The sequence below is a fragment of the Drosophila erecta genome, unplaced genomic scaffold (assembly GCF_003286155.1).
Source record: "Drosophila erecta strain 14021-0224.00,06,07 unplaced genomic scaffold, DereRS2 tig00000055-arrow-pilon, whole genome shotgun sequence".
Classification (NCBI taxonomy): Eukaryota; Metazoa; Arthropoda; class Insecta; order Diptera; family Drosophilidae; genus Drosophila; species Drosophila erecta.
In genome coordinates, this window is record NW_020825200.1 from 13,033,133 (window position 1) to 13,049,528 (window position 16,396).

Sequence of the window (16,396 nt, forward strand, 5' to 3'; positions counted from 1 at the left end):
TGTGATGTTGAAGAAATTCAAAAAAATTAAAAAATGACCCAAGGCTAAATTTCTAAACTTCATAACTCAGCATATCTTAATCGGATTTTGAAGTGGCATACCTCTAAATATTTCTGGTGCAATTCTCTAAAAAACTGCATTCAAATATAGAAATTCATTTTTTTTAAATTTGTTTGTAATTTTTTTGATGTGATGCTGTTGTAGATATTAAATAAGTTAAAAAATGTCCCAAGGCTGAAGTTCTAAACTTCATAACTCAGCAAATCTTTATCGGATTTTGAAGTGGCATACCTCTAAATTATTCTGGCGAAATTCTCTAAAAGTCTGCATTCAAATTTAGAAAATTTGTCTGATGTATGTTGAAATTTCTTATTTGTTTATCTAATAGTCGGGGAACTCGACTATAGCATTTTACTTTGTTTTATCCTGTGCAGTTATAAATCCATGTATTATAGTTTCATTTAAAATACTTATAATAAAATGTAAATTTTGAGAAATAATTCATATTAGCAATGTTGTAAGTTGACTTTTTTGCAAAGACTGTGTGCCACCTCTGACTGCGAAGCGTGCCGAGTATTATGAAAATGAAATGAGGGCGGTTCGGGCAGAAAGCTGACTTTCAATAATTGGAAAGGCTTCCTGATTCTTATACGCGATTCCTGTGTCGTTGCTGCTGTCAATGTGCCTGAATGCGCGTGCCAGTCAAGGTCCTTTTTCGAAATGCAATCCGTCGAGGGGGAAAACTCTCGCTGACAGATGAAGATCCAAAGGTGAAAGTTTCAATCAAATGAGGGGACGAAGAAAGGATGCCTTGCTTGCACAGTTGCCATCGGAGGAGCAGCTGCTGCTCTAGCCGCACAAGCCGCAATTGTTAAAAAACTGAACATTAAATCCTTTTTTCAGGCTCAATTTGCTACTGATGCCGTGCATCCTTTGGCCCCGTGCACCCTAAGCCTGGCAAGCTGTTTCAACTAAATCGAAGGCGCTCCAAGGAATCCTCCTGCCATTGCCAACCAGTTTCCCCGCTTTTTTTTTTTTGGCATTGTTACTTTGTGCGATTATATTTACCTGCAACATGGCGATTAACGCGCATCCTGCTCACTACCTGGTCCCTCCTCATTGCTATCCTATGCGCTTTGATTTCCCATTGCGGCAATATCCTTTATCCTTTGTGCCCCTTTGTTGCATGCACCGGCTGGCAAACACATTAGAAAAAGTGAAACGCGGGGGAAAGGAAAGGGGCAGCCCCGCAAAAGTGTCAGGAGCTCAATGCATTCGCAGTTGGCTTGTTCCCTTGGATCCTTTAAGGATTTCCAATTACGCAATGCCTGCGAAGGAAATTCGCTGAATATCTTTGTTTTCAGTCGATCGAAATGAGTTTTTTTTATGATTTTTCTGTGGAAGTACTTTTAATTGAGAAATCGGACCACACATCAGGCACTTGGCTGATTGTGTGAAGTATTAAAGGTTATTAAAATTTGTGGCTAACAGCAGATGTGGTCATAAAAGGCAGATTTTTATAGAAAATCATTAATTTTTGGGCAGTAAATACATTTATTATTTGTTTTCTGTTTAAAAAAATATATATAATCTTTATATCAAATTCCTTTCAGTGCACCATATAACGAAACGTGCCAGTAAAATGCTATTAGAAATGTCACAAATTGATTAATATTAAATTGAAATGTAGCTCTATTTTTAAACCATCATTTTGTGTGGCTCCGTTTTGATCATTAAAATGGGTATTATTCGTAGCGCTTTTCCAAGGCCCCCTCCCCACAAATTTCTCTCTGTCTACTGACTGATGTAACGAGTCTATTCGCAGACAAATACGTAACACATAAATATATAAAAAATAAAATGCCCAGATGAGAGAGTTAAAAACCATTTAGAAATGTTTGCATTATAATTGCGGTGATTATTTCGGAACGGGGTCATTCACATGTGACATTCACAAACAAAAAAGAAACTGAAAAACAAATAAACAAATTCGAAGAGAAGCGGTCTGGTATGAGATCCACAAAGAGCGATTAAATAGTAAAATCCGCTTTCTAGAGTGATAAGAACTCTTGTGGAGAATTGCGGTTAATTGAAGAATGCCAAGATTTGTGCGGAAGATTCAGCTCTACCTACGATAGAACCATAAATTGTTCCACTAATGTGAATTCTGTGGTGAATCCGAGTGTGTTGTATTACCTAACCCACTGAAGCGTGTGCCCAGCCCCCCTTTAACCCCCGAATGCCCCCTTTTTGCCTTTTGGTTTTGGCCCGATCATGATTGTATAAATTGCCAAAGCGCGTTGCCAAAAAAGTTTAGAACTTTTCTGTCTGCTGCCGGGCGCGCAACTCGAATTTAATTATTGCTCTCACCTGAATCGTGTGTGTGTGTTTGTGTGTACTCGAGTGTTTTTTGGACCATGGTCAACGCTTTGTGGGCCACGTTAATATCGCTCATTATAATCGGCCGTGCTCTAGCCAACGATCTGTTTTCCCTGCCACCCGCCACGCATCACAGAGAGGAATTGCTCGAGGATTATGGCCGCTTCCTGATGTCCACCATGAACAGGAGCATCGATCCCTGCGAGAACTTTTACGAATTCAGCTGCGGCGGCTGGAAGAAGGCGGAATTGGTGCCGGAACAGGCCAGGAACACCAGTTTCCTGCACGCCATCCAGCACAAGATCGACGAGCAGGTTCAGGCATTCCTGCAGAATGCCACCAAACGAGAGCTGGAGGATCTGGGAGTCAATGGCACCAAATCGGCGGAGATTAAAGCCAAGCAATTCTATGCCAGCTGTGTGGAAATGAAGGCCAACTTGTCGATGGGCTATCAGTATTTTGTGGAACTCGCTGAGGATCGTTTAAGGAAGCGCAATGCGACCTACGATTGGATGTACATCAACTTTATGTCCAAATACGACATTTATCCTCTACTTACTCTCAAAGTGCACTATAGCACTTCGTCCAGGAAGTTCGATTTGCTTTTAACGCTGCCCAGCAAAGTTTTAGCTGGTTTTAGTGGGGAGCAGTTGAAGAATATGACCAGAGAGTTTGGCTTGGACTCGAGTGCAGAGAAAGCCAAACAATTTGTGGAGAACTTCACCAACCTCACGCAGTTCGAAAGAAATTTAGTCTCCTTAGCCAAAAGTCGCAATGAAACAGAGCAGTTGAGTCTCAAGGAGTTTCTGGTGAAACATAAACACGATCGTTTGAATTGGACGCGATTTTTTGACCTGGCCTTCAATGGCAGTCAGGAGTCCCACTGGCCAGTGCTCAATCAATTGGATAATATCAACGAATTGGTTTTCTTTCTGGAACAAACCAATCTGGAAACGCTGAAAGGTTATATAAAAATGCGAGAGCTGCTCAAGTTTTATGGCTTGTGGAAAACTGCAACTAAAACAGGGGGAGTTCAAAGTGAATGTCGCTCTTTGTCGGAGACGTATTTCAATTACGCTTTGTTGCCCTGGTTTATTGGAAAGGTTTTCGATAAGGAGCGGCGTGCAGATATACTGAGTGTTGCCAAGGACATCAAGGACACGTTCTATGATCTGCTGGACCATCACACCTGGCTGGATGAAGATACTCGTTCGCAGGCAAAGACCAAACTGGCCTCCATGGATATTTTGGTGGGCTACACGGATGATCTGCAGCATCGCGAGGTGATTGATGATATCTACAACGATATCAATATAACCGCAAATTGGTTCGAGAACCTGTGTACCCTGGAGGGCAGTAGAGCCCGGATACGCCTGCGATCGGTGGACAAGGCTCTGATTCCCCTGCTCATGCCCACGAGAACCGTGAATGCGTATTATGCAGATTTCCTCAACCTGGCCTTCATAACCATCGGTATGGCTCAGTGGCCTTTCTATCACATAGACTTCCCCGATGTCCTGAAATACGGCGGAGTGGGCAACATTATAGGCCATGAAATGGCCCACGGATTCGATAACTATTGTTATCAGTACAACTATGATGGCAAGAAGACGAACTGGTGGTCCTCGGCTTCACTGAGAAACTTCAAGGAGCGATATCGCTGCCTCGAATCGCAGTATAACAAATTTATTCTGATGGGCGTCCAAACTAATGGCACTCTCACCTCTGGCGATAATATTGCCGATAATGTCGGCACTCGAATGGCTTACTATGCATTTAAGCGGAAAACTGGCGACAAGGCTTGGTTGGAAAAACCCCTGCGAGGTGTGCATTTCAATAACAAGCAGCTGTTCTTCGTTAAGTTTGCCCAAACCTGGTGCAACGGCAAGGATAATGGCGACAAGCTCCGGAGACTGAAGACTGATGTCCACGCCTATGATGAGTTCCGGGTTCAGGGCACCTTGAGCAATATGCCCGAGTTCAGCGAGGCTTTCAATTGTAAGCTGGGCACCGAGATGAATCCGCTCAAGAAGTGCGTGGTTTGGTGAAATAAAATCGATTTGCGAAGAGAATGGCGGGCTGTGTTTACTATAATTATTGGGTGGAACGCAAATCAAACTAGTAAATGTCAACACGAAAAATACTGCAAGAGTAGTCAAAAGTAATTTAATGTCTTAAAGAAATAGATATTATAGTATATAAGTAAATAATTATTTAGTTAATTAGGTATAATATATCATATTTCCGAGTTGCTCTTCCTGTTTTAAGAGTCTAAAAATCTTGGAACTAGAAAGGGGAATAAATATTGTTTTGCCCGCCGCGATGACGTCTTCATTTAGCCAGGCCAAGTATTTTCCGCTTGAAAACCATAGACTTTGCAGTTCTTCTGCAGGCAGAAAATCAATATTTCATGGACCAGACCAACGCCCCCCACTTGGAACAGCTGATGGCGATCGAACAGAGCCGAAACACTAATTGATTTGATGCAGAACCTGCCGGAGGAACCACCCATCGGCTAGGGGAACTCGAACTGTGGGCGGGTCCTGGCAATATTTGTCTTTGACTTTGCAGCGATGACACCTTTCTCATTACGAATTAATGGCATTTTCGGCCGACGAACAAAAGGTGCAACAATGGAGCGAAAAGAAAGTCACCGACTAGCAGAAGAAAAGGTGCAGAACGTGAGGATTCAGTTGGAAAACTGTTGCCGTGTTCTGTTTTTCCCAAAAAGAAAAACAGTTGCCACCATCATTAGTCGTCACTTGAGAGTCAGATACGGAGAACAAAACCCAAATGTGTTAGCCCGGCCAAAAACTCCGGCTGGGAGTCAAAAAGGAAGCCAAGCCGTTGGATCTAGCCTGCCGTCTGCATACGAAATAAGGATATGTATTTGCTTAAGGACTCAGGATTTCGGGCTTATCTCGGCCGTCCCAGCGACGGCATAACGGATTTTCGTGCATTTGTTATGGATTTTCGGCGCCAGGTCTCTTATTAGCTGGCCAGGTAAGTGATCCTGCTGCCTTTCGCATCCTCGCAGCGGGGTGTCCTGACTCCTGGCAGGTCGTAACAATCTGGCTCACGCATTGCAGATAGATCATTAATTTAATGGCTTTGTGCACGAGGAAATGCAAAGTGCAATTCTGTGCCACATACCCACATCAAACAACCGATCGTGGAGGTGGTCTTCCAGCCGACCAAATTGCAAAATCTCCTCGGCTGGGAAATTCGAGACGGCAGTGCTCTAGCTCATAATTGCATTCGCCAGCACAATGGACCAGTCAAATTAGCCTTCATTTGTAATCTTCTGGCACAGGTTCTTGGGTCTACGCCCCCCTTCCCCCTACCGCCGCCACTTCTCGACCATCGACCATCTAGATCCCCCGCCTGGATCGCATTAATTCCGTTTATGTAAACCATTTCAAAGAGGGCTTGTCGCTAGTAATTCGAAAGGCGTAGTCGTTGTAATAAAAAATCAACTTGCTGTGGATAGCACTTGGCGGGCAGAGGGGGTGGCGTCCACACTGGGTGGGTGCTGTACGGGATTGGGCCTATAGTGGGAAATATGGCCGAGCTAAAAGGGTTGCCAGGTATTGAAAGATACAAAAATGTGCAATTTAAAAGAAGTTCGTTTAATAGTCCTGCCAAGAAGAAAGCGGCACATTACAGAAGACTGCAATGAGCGGATTTTACACGCTAACTTGGCAACCCTGTGACACTGCGACCTGTGCGAGCAACTGGCCAAAACCATGTTTCCATAATTACATGCAGAATGCCCCCTACGCCACGCAGCCTGCTTCCGCCGCTTAGCCAACAATGCCTCATCCAACCCGCAGCCATCACCCCTTGCCATCCTCTTCCTCATCCTCGTCCTCGTCCTGGCCACCATCTCCATCTGCCTCCACCATCGCAGCCGAAATTGAACGAAAGGGGCGTCGTCGCAGGCCAAGTTAAGAGTTAAGCTTAGCCGGGCCAACAGCCAGGTAGAAACTACCAAAACAGTTGCACTGGGGTGGGGTTTCGGGGGGGCAGGGACTAGGATCGGCAGGAATCCATCGGTGCACTAGCTGCCAAGTCGGGTGTTCATGGTGAATTATGAAAATCGTTGCGAAATTAAGTTAAGAACTTTTCCCCAGCTTAGCAGGAAGCAAAAAGGCAGAAGCACTGGATGTGGCAGCGTGCGAAGATCGTGAGTCGCATATCATATATTGGAGACTTTAATAAAAAGCGGTAACTGATTTCAAAACCAACTAAAAATGTTATTAGCCGTTTTGCAGTAGAGCACAAGATGCTATAATAAATTGCTTGCTGTTGCAAAGAGTCATTCTATATTGATTTGGTATATTGAATAAATAGTAATTATTATTATTAAATTACTATTTTTGATCTCTAGCTTTCTCTTCGCATCGTAAAGCGCTGATGAAGAAACAAATTTTAGTTCTGGACTTGGTCTTATTTCAAGTTAGCTCACGCTGCCACCTCTGGCAAGCTGCAACCATTGAACCCGTAGGTTTATTAAATGGAGATGATCAATTTAAATATTTTGCAATTGTTGTTGCCGGTGGTGCGTGAGCGTTCTGACCCTCAGCTGTGGCGGTGCTCCTCCACAAGGAGCCGCCGCCAGGAGGAGCATCTTTGGAGCGGGGCAAGTGCATGCGGATCTTGATGCAACCTGCTGCTGCAGATGCTGCCGATGCTGCCGATGCTGCTGATGCTGCCGCCTCCTCTCGATTTGTGTAAAAAATGTGCTTCATTTTATTTGGCCGCGACCGGCGTCCGCCTCCATGGGTTAACGCCCCAACCGGCAACTGCCAACTTCAACTTGGAAACTCCGAATGGCCAGCTCCAAAAAACGCGGGCCAGCCAAAAATGCAGCCAAACAAATCGCATTTGGATCGCATGGATCGCCGTGGATTCTGCCTGCCCGTGGCTTCTGCTGGATGTTCTGTATTATTTTTTTCGCCAACGATTATCTAAATTGCATACGAAATTATTTTAATTAAAAATCTAATTTTCTTAGCCGCCTTACGCGGTACGAGGCAACCTCGTCTTTTTAATTCCCTTTTTGGATCAGTGGTGTTCCTCTTTCCCAGCCACAACATTTTTGTTTACCATACATTGATCTTGGGGTGATGGGAATTCTCGAGTGGAGTTGACTTGTTTGTTCATTGAACCTTTAATTTGACGCGATTAAAACGATATTAGTGCTGCACGTAGCCACATCTGTTGCAAGGGTTTTCCAGCGGCAATTCCTTGAACCTTCCCTGTGGAAGGTGTGAAGATGTGACGGCGTCAGCTGGGCATCATCTCTCCAAATGCGACCATTTATTGATTAATGATGCATAATTCGGTGGGGAATATTAGTCGGGTCTTGCCTAATTTACGCCTTTCCGGTGTGGTTTCTTCCAAATGGGCTCAGAACGGCCAGAAGTACGTGAACCAATTGTTTTGGGCGGATAAAGAGAGCAAATAAAGGTACAATTTCCAATATGGGTTGTCAAACAGAAGTTCGACAGCAAACATAAAAATGCTGCTCGAAAATTAGTTGCTTCGCTCTAATAAAGTTTAAATTTTATTTGTAAACCATTAGACTGTATTCCAACCATCTCGAATCGCACTCATCTTCAGTAGCTGCAGGAAAGTCCCAGCTCAATGCAATTCAATCAACCACCAACCGATGCATAAAATTTAAATAAATGTTTGATTTGAATTTAATTGCTGCGGCTGGAGCGGCAGAACCTGTCTGCCTTCCGTCTCACAGAACCTCAATTGAATATAAATCAAATGCAACCGACAGCCGCACATCAGCGTGGATCAAAGGGGCGCGCTAATCACACGCTGGGCCCAATAGGATCTAATTTCCACACAAGAAAAGCCCATTTTTTATGTGGATATACGTGTATGTGGCTAGGGAATACATAGGGAATAGCTCGTATGGAGATGCGTTTATAGAGAGATCAGGTGCCGTCGTTGAGCATTCAAATTTCGCGCATCTCGGGAGGATGGAAGATAAATGATGGGGCAGGTAAGACAGGTAGAGAGAAACCAGGCAGGTAACCCAACCATTTCAATTTGAATTTCGACAATAATTAGGCGCACAATGGATTTATTGGGTTTTCCTCAACTGGAAACCATCGAATTCATCAGTCGCTGCGGTTCCCGCTGCCAGTGATCCTACAATTAGTCGGGGAACCGAGGAGCCCATAAACATAACATACCTTTAGTAGACAGTAGAGCAACCCATCCGATCTCGTGGCAGTTGCAATTATCATAATTATTTTCATTCATGCGGCGATGCATTGAGCATCTGAGCATCTGAGCGTCTGACAGTTCATCTCGGTTCTGGCGGAGATTGGCGAGATAAATCCGAGGCCGTTCTGAATGAAATCTTTGCGTTCTTAACGCCGTTTCCCTTTTGTTAACCCGGACCTCATGTTCTCACCGTTCCCAGTGGCAGCCACTGGGGAAAGAGGATGCATCCGAATGTTTTCTTTTTCCTTGCATTTCCGGCACTTGCTGCATGCACAGCACTTATTTTGAATACACTTATGCCTATGTTTGTATTGCTTCCTAAGATCTTGATGGAAAATTCGTGCCCGAAACTGCCGTCTTATATTGTTTTATAAGGCCTATGTTTGTGTGCAGCATTTGCTTGATTCGAAGCCAGGAAAAACATCCTTTTATAAGCATGCTGAAGATAGTTTTACTTCAAATTTAAATGAAATAACGGCTTAAAGGAGGCTAAGCAGTGGGAATGTTTAATGCTGTGCAACTTTCTTTCTTTTCCAAGTTCCCAATGTATCAGAATGGGATTCACTAGCTTAGGATTGCATCTACCAGCTAGTCAGACCACTTCCCATCATTTATCCGCCGCAGATGTGGCATTATGTGGAGTTGGCTCATTTATGGCAAATTATTGTTCAAATCGTAATGGGAGGCTTGCTTCGGATTCAGACTGGGTGATGGATAGCCTCAGATGCTAACGATCTTGGGACTGGATGAATATCACGAATATCTAACAGAAAATCTAATCAAAGAAACCAACTTCGGTGAGTTACATTTGCCTAAATCGACCTTAATTTCCGGTCGCGTGTTGAGCTTATTCGTTTTTCCCTGTGTTTTACATTAAATTTTTGATAATTGCGCACTTAAGGAGGTTTGATTTTTTGTGAGTTTTGCATGTTATGGGAGCATTTCCGAGCTGGACCAGAGGAAATGGATTTACATATAAAGATGAATGGTAATGAGCCTATTTAAATGGGTATTGGACGAATTGGGGTCTCGGTTTGCCTGGCTTTAAATAACAATTGAGGTCACGAGAAGTGTTTTCAAGTCCCCCGAGTGAGATCATCAAACGGCAAAATGGCAATTTCAATAATCGAAAGAAAACAAGATGTTGCAACCCCCTTTTTCGGGTTAAGCAGCAGCAACAGGATGTGCGGCGCCCTCTTGAACCCCTTGTGGTTCTCCTTGTCCTGCTCCCTTAAGACGGATGAAGTGTTTGACAACCCTTTCAATCTTCATAAATGTTCGCACTCGTGGCACGGCACCACACTCTGTTGCAATATTAGCCCGGGTAGCTCTGGGTCCCTTGTGTCGCATCCTTTTTCTTGGCTCTATCAAGATGACGACGACCCTTGCCAATAAAAAATGAAATCTGTTTCGATGCATAAAAAATTGAAAATCCCATAAGCATGCGTTTGGCACGAGTTTTTTTCCCCCCCGCTTCTTCAGACCATGAAAAATGGCCGTGCTCTTGTTAACACGTTGTAAATACCTCATTTTTCACTTAACGGGTTTTTAAATACACATATGCATTTGGGTGGATGCTTTTGGGCGGGGAAACTGGGCGGCAGGCTGAAAAGGGTTAACTTTTTAGGGGGTTTTATGGGCTCAGACAAGTTTGCCAGGTGGATAAATTACAGTTGTTTAAATAAAGATTGAAAATAAGAAATATTTTAATATATTTGACTTAGGTAGCACTCAAAGTGGGCGAACTTATGGCAAACGAATTGATAATGATTAAATTAGCGGTCGAATATAAAAAATATATTTTAGATTTCATAAATACATAAGTGCTGCAAGTAATGGACTATACTACACTTCTTGCTTCACTAACAATATTTTCAAATAAATAAGCTTTTCACGAAAATAATTTGCAATTAATTATATACATCGACTAATAGTCTAGTATGGACTTTAGCAAGTTGTGTAAAATATTTAAAACGTTTTTATAATCATTGAATACCTAAGCATTGCTACTTAGCCGTATGATATATGCCATTCCCATGAGAAGAGGTCAACTCACCTGAATTAGCTGGTGTTTGCTGGTGGCTAATGGGATGGCAGCTGGGCCCCTCTGGAGGCGACTCCATGAATTCCTGCTTGACTTGTATCTGTGGCAGGCGCAGCAATCCCTCAAATGCCTGCTCGCTGGTGGGTGGAACTGGTGGGCAGTTGTCTTTAGTGTTAAAGCCATTCAAATGGCCAACGTTAGCGGCATAATTAGCCGGCAGTTGCAGTTGATCGTCGACGAGAGTGGCCGAAACGCCTTGGCCAGTAATTTGAACATTAACACCTGCTGCCGATGTTGCTGCAGCAAGGCAATGAGTTGCTGCTGTCGGCGAAGTCAGCAACATGGTTGCTGCTGCTGCTGCAGTTGCTGCTGCTTTGGCTGTTGCTGTTGCTGCTGCTTTGGCTGTTGCTGTTGCTGCTGCTGCTGCTGTCTCTGCTGCGGCTGTCTCTGCTGCTGTTGTGCTCAAGTGTTGATGATGGGAATTGTTGGCAAGTGTTGTTGCCAGTAGTAATGGCATAGTTGTTGCGGCTGCTGCTGATGTTGCTCTTGTTGCTGCTGCTGCGTTGCAGTTCGTCAGCAGCAAATTGCGTCGCTTTGATTTATGGGCAACTCAGCTGCTCCTTGCTGCCTGTGGCGACTTGTTTGCCGCTCCGGTTGCTGCCTCAGATTATGATATTGACCCATGGACCGTTGGCGATATATATTCCTGCCTCCTCTGCTGCCTGCAAATGGTTGGTAATTAAAAGTGTCTTCTGCTGCTGAAAGCCTAATTTGCTGTTAAGTGCGCTTTAAAAAGCTGTTATTAAATATGCGCATATAGCGCTGTGATCTCAACGACTCGATAGCGGAAGTAATTGATTTTCCCTTAAAGTAACTGGCCAATCCACATTTTCCTACACGTGACTTTTCACTTTGCAGGTGGAAATAGTGGACTTCTTTCAAATCCAACGGATGTTTGCATACTTTATAACTGAGATTAACTAGTTTAGTTATTAACTGGCTCATGAGTAATGCTTTGTCTGCCCCTTCTGCGATTACAAGTTCGAATTTTGATAAAAGAGAACTTGAGGGTACGTCATCCAATGGAGAAGTTACTAAGCATTAAACGAACTTGTCATAAAAGTACCCATCGCAATTTAAATAGTTCACAAGTTTGCTCTCCTAAATTTGTTCATGAGCAGTGCAAACATTTCTTTCAAATTTCCCAGGCCTGCCAAATCAGCTCCCACAAGTGAAAAGTGGTTGTATAAAACTTTACAGCAGTAGACGCCATAAAAGGCACTAAAACCTAAACCTATTATTATTATGCAAACAAAATAGGAGTATGGAATGGAATGGAAATGGGCACACTTACCAAATGTGGCTTGAAACGAAATTGTCGTAAATTGAAAGCAAATTGAAGTCAAATGAGATAAGGAGTGGGTGGGAGTCGAAAAATCACGGCAAAAGGCGATGAAATCAAAGGAAATAGAAATGGGAAATTAAACTACAACCGCCACGATCAAATGCCCCGAACAACAAGTCAACTCGCCCAGATAAGATACGGCGCTGAAAAGTGCATCGCGTTTATGGAAATGGTTATTTACATACAACACCGAACGGGTATATGAACTATAGAGGCTAAAAGGAGGCGGGTCGGGGCAACTAACATTAATGGCACTTGTAAACAAATCAATTGAGTTGTCAGTATCGACGGCAAATTGGCCGCAACCAAAGTGCCACACGAAGATTGTTTATCAATTTTGCCAATACAGTCGGTAAATTATGTTCTTTGCATGTCAGCAACCAATTGCCAGCAATCCATATATATATCTACCCATCTACCGGTAAGATCAAAGACGCCGACTAAATGCAGTCACTTATTCCTCGGTGCTACTTTCAATAATTCCCAATCGGCAATTCAGCACGGTAATTCCTTATTGGGCCGACGATACCGGGGCTTTCGCTATTTTTGTTTAACTTTATCTTGTTTTAAAATTAAACACAATTGCTTACTCGAATTGGAATTGGAATCGTATCGCCTATCGTATAATACCGAACATAGCGATTGTTTGTCTTCAATTTGGAATTTGTGTTTTCATAATTTCCTATTGGGTGTACACAGTTCGGTTGTAAAGATACGAGGGAACTAAGTTCGATGATGTGATTTGCCTGACTTGCGGTTGAGAAATGGTTTGTCGTGATTATCGAATCATTGCCAGAAGTGGCACTGTAAAAAGCCCATAAAAATATATGTGCCACATCGAAGATAGTGTACCCAAATCCCAGGATGATAAGGGAAAACTATGAAATGGCAAATATTTAGAAAAAGCTCTTCCTTAAATCAAATAATATATCGCATACTCGCATGTGCTAATTAAAATATATATTCCGACCAAGATCTCTATGACGGACTCAGTTCGCCATATCGGGACACTTGTTGGCCCTCAAACGCATATGGCCAATTAAGGACGCAGAAATACGCGCCGACACTTGGGAAAGCTGATTAGCCATCTGACAAGCCAGAAGAAACAGTTCCCCCCTCTCTGCTGCCACATCTGCCCCATCCATCTGGCTGATCCATCGATCCCACCGAGTGTGGGCGTTGCAAGACAAGCTCCTTGACACACTGAGTGGGTCCTAAAAAGTGGTAAACTCACTTGGGCTGGAAGATGGCGCACCTCCTTGCTGCTTTTTCCTCCGCTATTTTCTGCCGCCTGTCACGAATTATAATTTAATTGTTTATTTTGCCACACTTTTGTAAATTGCAATTGCCAGCGAGAATCGCGACAGCTTCACGCCCTGGCTGCATTCTCTATGCTCTGTGGGCCGTCGAGGTGAAGTGAGGTGAAGCGGTGAGGTGATCTCTGTCTTTTGGGACAATTCTCCGAGACACGCTTTTTGATTGACTTCCGACAAACGACTGACTTAAAAAAACGCGCAAGGAGATATGGGCAAAAAGTAAAAAGTGGAAAAAAATCAGACTAAAGAAAAGAGAAAGAGCAAAAAGAAGCAAAGTTCGCGACGACTTCCGACGACGTCCGACGTATCCACAAAATGTCAAGCGAGTACAAAAAATACTTTTTTTTATAGAAGATGTTGGAGAGAGTGAGTGAGTGTGAGTGTGCCAGTGTATTGGTCTGCCTGCAATGTGCCAGTGTGCGTGTGTGTGTGTGTGTTTGTGGGGGGTGGGGGAGGGAGCCATAAAACAGGTGGAGGGGGTGGTGCGTGGGTGTTTTGGGGCGTTTGACTTCGTTTTTCTTTCTTCTTTCTCTTACTTCTTTTTTTCTTTGCAGGAGGTTTTAAAATGAAAAGCTTGTATTGTGTGGGTGGAATATGGTGCTCTGCATGTGTGTGTGTGTGTGTGTTCTATATATATATGGGTGGGTGGCTCTTATCGGATTCCGAATTATGTATGTATTGACTGCCGCTGCTTCTGTTCGCTGAGGGAAGAAATAATATGGGGGCTCCTAAGTTGATTTGTAGTTTAGAGCGGCAGGAAAATTTCCTTTTAAATGGGATAGAGGAGGAGAAAGGCGAGTTACCGAGTAATTGAGTTTGTAAAATAAAATATTATACATTTTTTCTTATTCATTCAAGTTCTATTTAGCATGGTATTGGGCTCAAATAATAAAATTAGTTTTATCTGCTGAGATATCATAAATAGATTACACTCTTCGTCAAATAAACATTTCTTTATACTTATATTGTTTTTCGGAAATAAAAAACTATTTGTGAAACAAAAGCAGAGGGCGAAAACCTTTGAATACTCCATTGATTTTAAGGGCAAAACAGATTTTATTCCTTTCAAAATACAATGTTCCGACGGCATTGCACTTGCCAGAAATCACAGAACGACTCGCGTTACGCATACGCCCCGTTGACAAGTCGGAATATCAGCGAAATAAAAAAGTTGGCATTGCAAAGATGGCAGAACCGCGAATTATTCGCCGTGCTGTCAAAATGCGAATGTCAAGGCAAAAAAAGAAGCAAATCCAGCAAGATAGCCAACTGAATCCGCTGAAACGGCGGCAGGAGGCAAAAAGCGATAAACGCATAAATTAAAATAATTACAAGAGGCGTCCTCAGATTATTGTTGTTGCTGTCACGCACACACAGCTAGTTGAAAAGTCGGGGGAAAAAATAAACAAGAAAAGTCGCGAGGACGACAACCGACAAACGGCCAACGGAGTGGCAACTGAAAAACTGCAATTGAATGCAACTTGACCAGGCCAAAGCAGCTAGAAGAAGAGCAGTACTAGCTGAGCAAATGTAAGAAGAAGCACCACCATCAACTATAGTAATCATACACTTAAAAAAACATGTCCTTAATTCTAGTAGCTTAAAATGGCACCTTTTTATAATTTACCGCAAATATAACCTTTTTCCCTTTTTTTCCAAGAAAATATTTACAATGGACGCCTTATAAAGTTGTTGAGCTTTAATCGAAATAATATTATAACAAATACATAACACTTTTCCGAGTGTAGAATCAGTTGATTTTTCTCGACAACTTGGGATCCACATTGTTGCAACAACGTAGTGGCTGCCGTAGTTGTAGCTGTTGATTTTATTCAAAATGGTTTGTTTATGCCTGAACAGAAAGAGAACGTGAGAGAGAAAGTGCGGAGGGAAAGGCAGAAAATCTTGGGGAAATATATCCAACGAGCGCGCTCTCTCCCACACACCCACACTCACTCAAAGTGGGCAGCCGGCAGCCAATCGGCTTGAAGCTTTGGCGCTCTCTTGTGGCGCATGCTCGCTCTTTGTGGGGAGCTCTCTCTCTCTCTTTCGCCGTTGGCCATTGTGTGTGCATGTGCGCGAATTCGCCGCGGCGTCCAGATGCTGCGGGGGCATAAAAGAGAGCGAGAGGGCTTTTACCTTTTGACTGCTAATTTCCGTTCATTAAAGTTGGCAGTAGCTCGCCTCGCCTCGCTTCGCTTCGCTCACTATTCTATATGTGCCACTCCCCCTCGTTATGCCGCCCCCTTAGTAGTGAGTCCTTAAAGATATTTCGCCTTGGCCGCAACTTTAATTTCATTGATTAGCGCCGAGGAAATTCCCTTCTTGGCCCTTTTATTTTTGGTTTGTCACTTCTATTCACTTGTCTGCCCGTCTGCTTGTGTTTTGGTTTCCTCCGCAGTCTCCTTTACATCCTCTTCTCCACTACTCTCGTTTTGTAAGCATTTAAGTTGTCGCTGTTTCGAGATGCTTAAATCCAACTAATCGATGGGCTCCGTCTGAAAATGGTATAGTTTGTGGTGGTAGGTTCTGGGCAGCGTGGCCCAACTATTCACGGGGTAACTATTTGGCAGTTAAAAGATAGTTATGAAATAAAGAAGTTGGGGAACAATAAAACTGATGCGAGGGTACTTATTACAGATTCTACTTACAGCACTTTTGTGTCCATCTATTAAGAAAAACCTGTACAAAAAATAATAGTGTATGCTAAAAAATAATATTGCAGGCTTATAGAGTACTTTTATATAAGAAAGTCACATTTTATTAATTGATTAATAGTACAAATAGTGATATGGAAAGAAATAGTTGTTGTTGATGTCTATTTTTCGTAACTATGATTCATGTGTTTTGAATGCCTATATTACTATTTTTTATTTTTGTTGAATAACAAAACAATTTGATGAGTTACAAAATATTATTGTTACTATATGCAGAACACGCTCTAAAACTTAGGCACCCACCCCAGAAATTCTGCCTTTACATTTTCCATTTGCTACTCCACAT

The 16,396-nt window shown here is 42.9% G+C and overlaps 2 protein-coding genes across 2 annotated transcripts in view; one reads left to right on the plus strand and one right to left on the minus strand.

Annotated features, from left to right (window-relative positions):
* The window catches only part of LOC6541560 (POU domain protein 2), a 29,816-nt gene extending 16,205 nt beyond the window's left edge, over positions 1-13,611 (minus strand). Inside the window, exons 1-2 of the mRNA XM_001969682.3 lie at positions 13,312-13,611; positions 10,685-11,394 (exon numbers count right to left, since the gene is read on the minus strand). Coding sequence (XP_001969718.1) covers positions 10,685-11,189 — 505 coding nt within the window. The 5' untranslated portion in view covers positions 11,190-11,394; positions 13,312-13,611. The remainder of the gene's footprint in view (positions 1-10,684; positions 11,395-13,311) is intronic.
* Positions 2,317-4,427, plus strand: LOC6542467 (neprilysin). The gene has a single exon (XM_001969683.2). The coding sequence runs from the start codon at positions 2,418-2,420 to the stop codon at positions 4,425-4,427; it is 2,010 nt and encodes a 669-aa protein (XP_001969719.1). The 5' UTR covers positions 2,317-2,417.
* Positions 13,612-16,396: the final 2,785 nt, after the last annotated feature.

Bases quoted from the DNA above. Each gene is read 5' to 3' on its own strand.
- LOC6542467 (XM_001969683.2), top strand. From the start codon at position 2,418: ATGGTCAACGCTTTGTGGGCCACGTTAATATCGCTCATTATAATCGGC.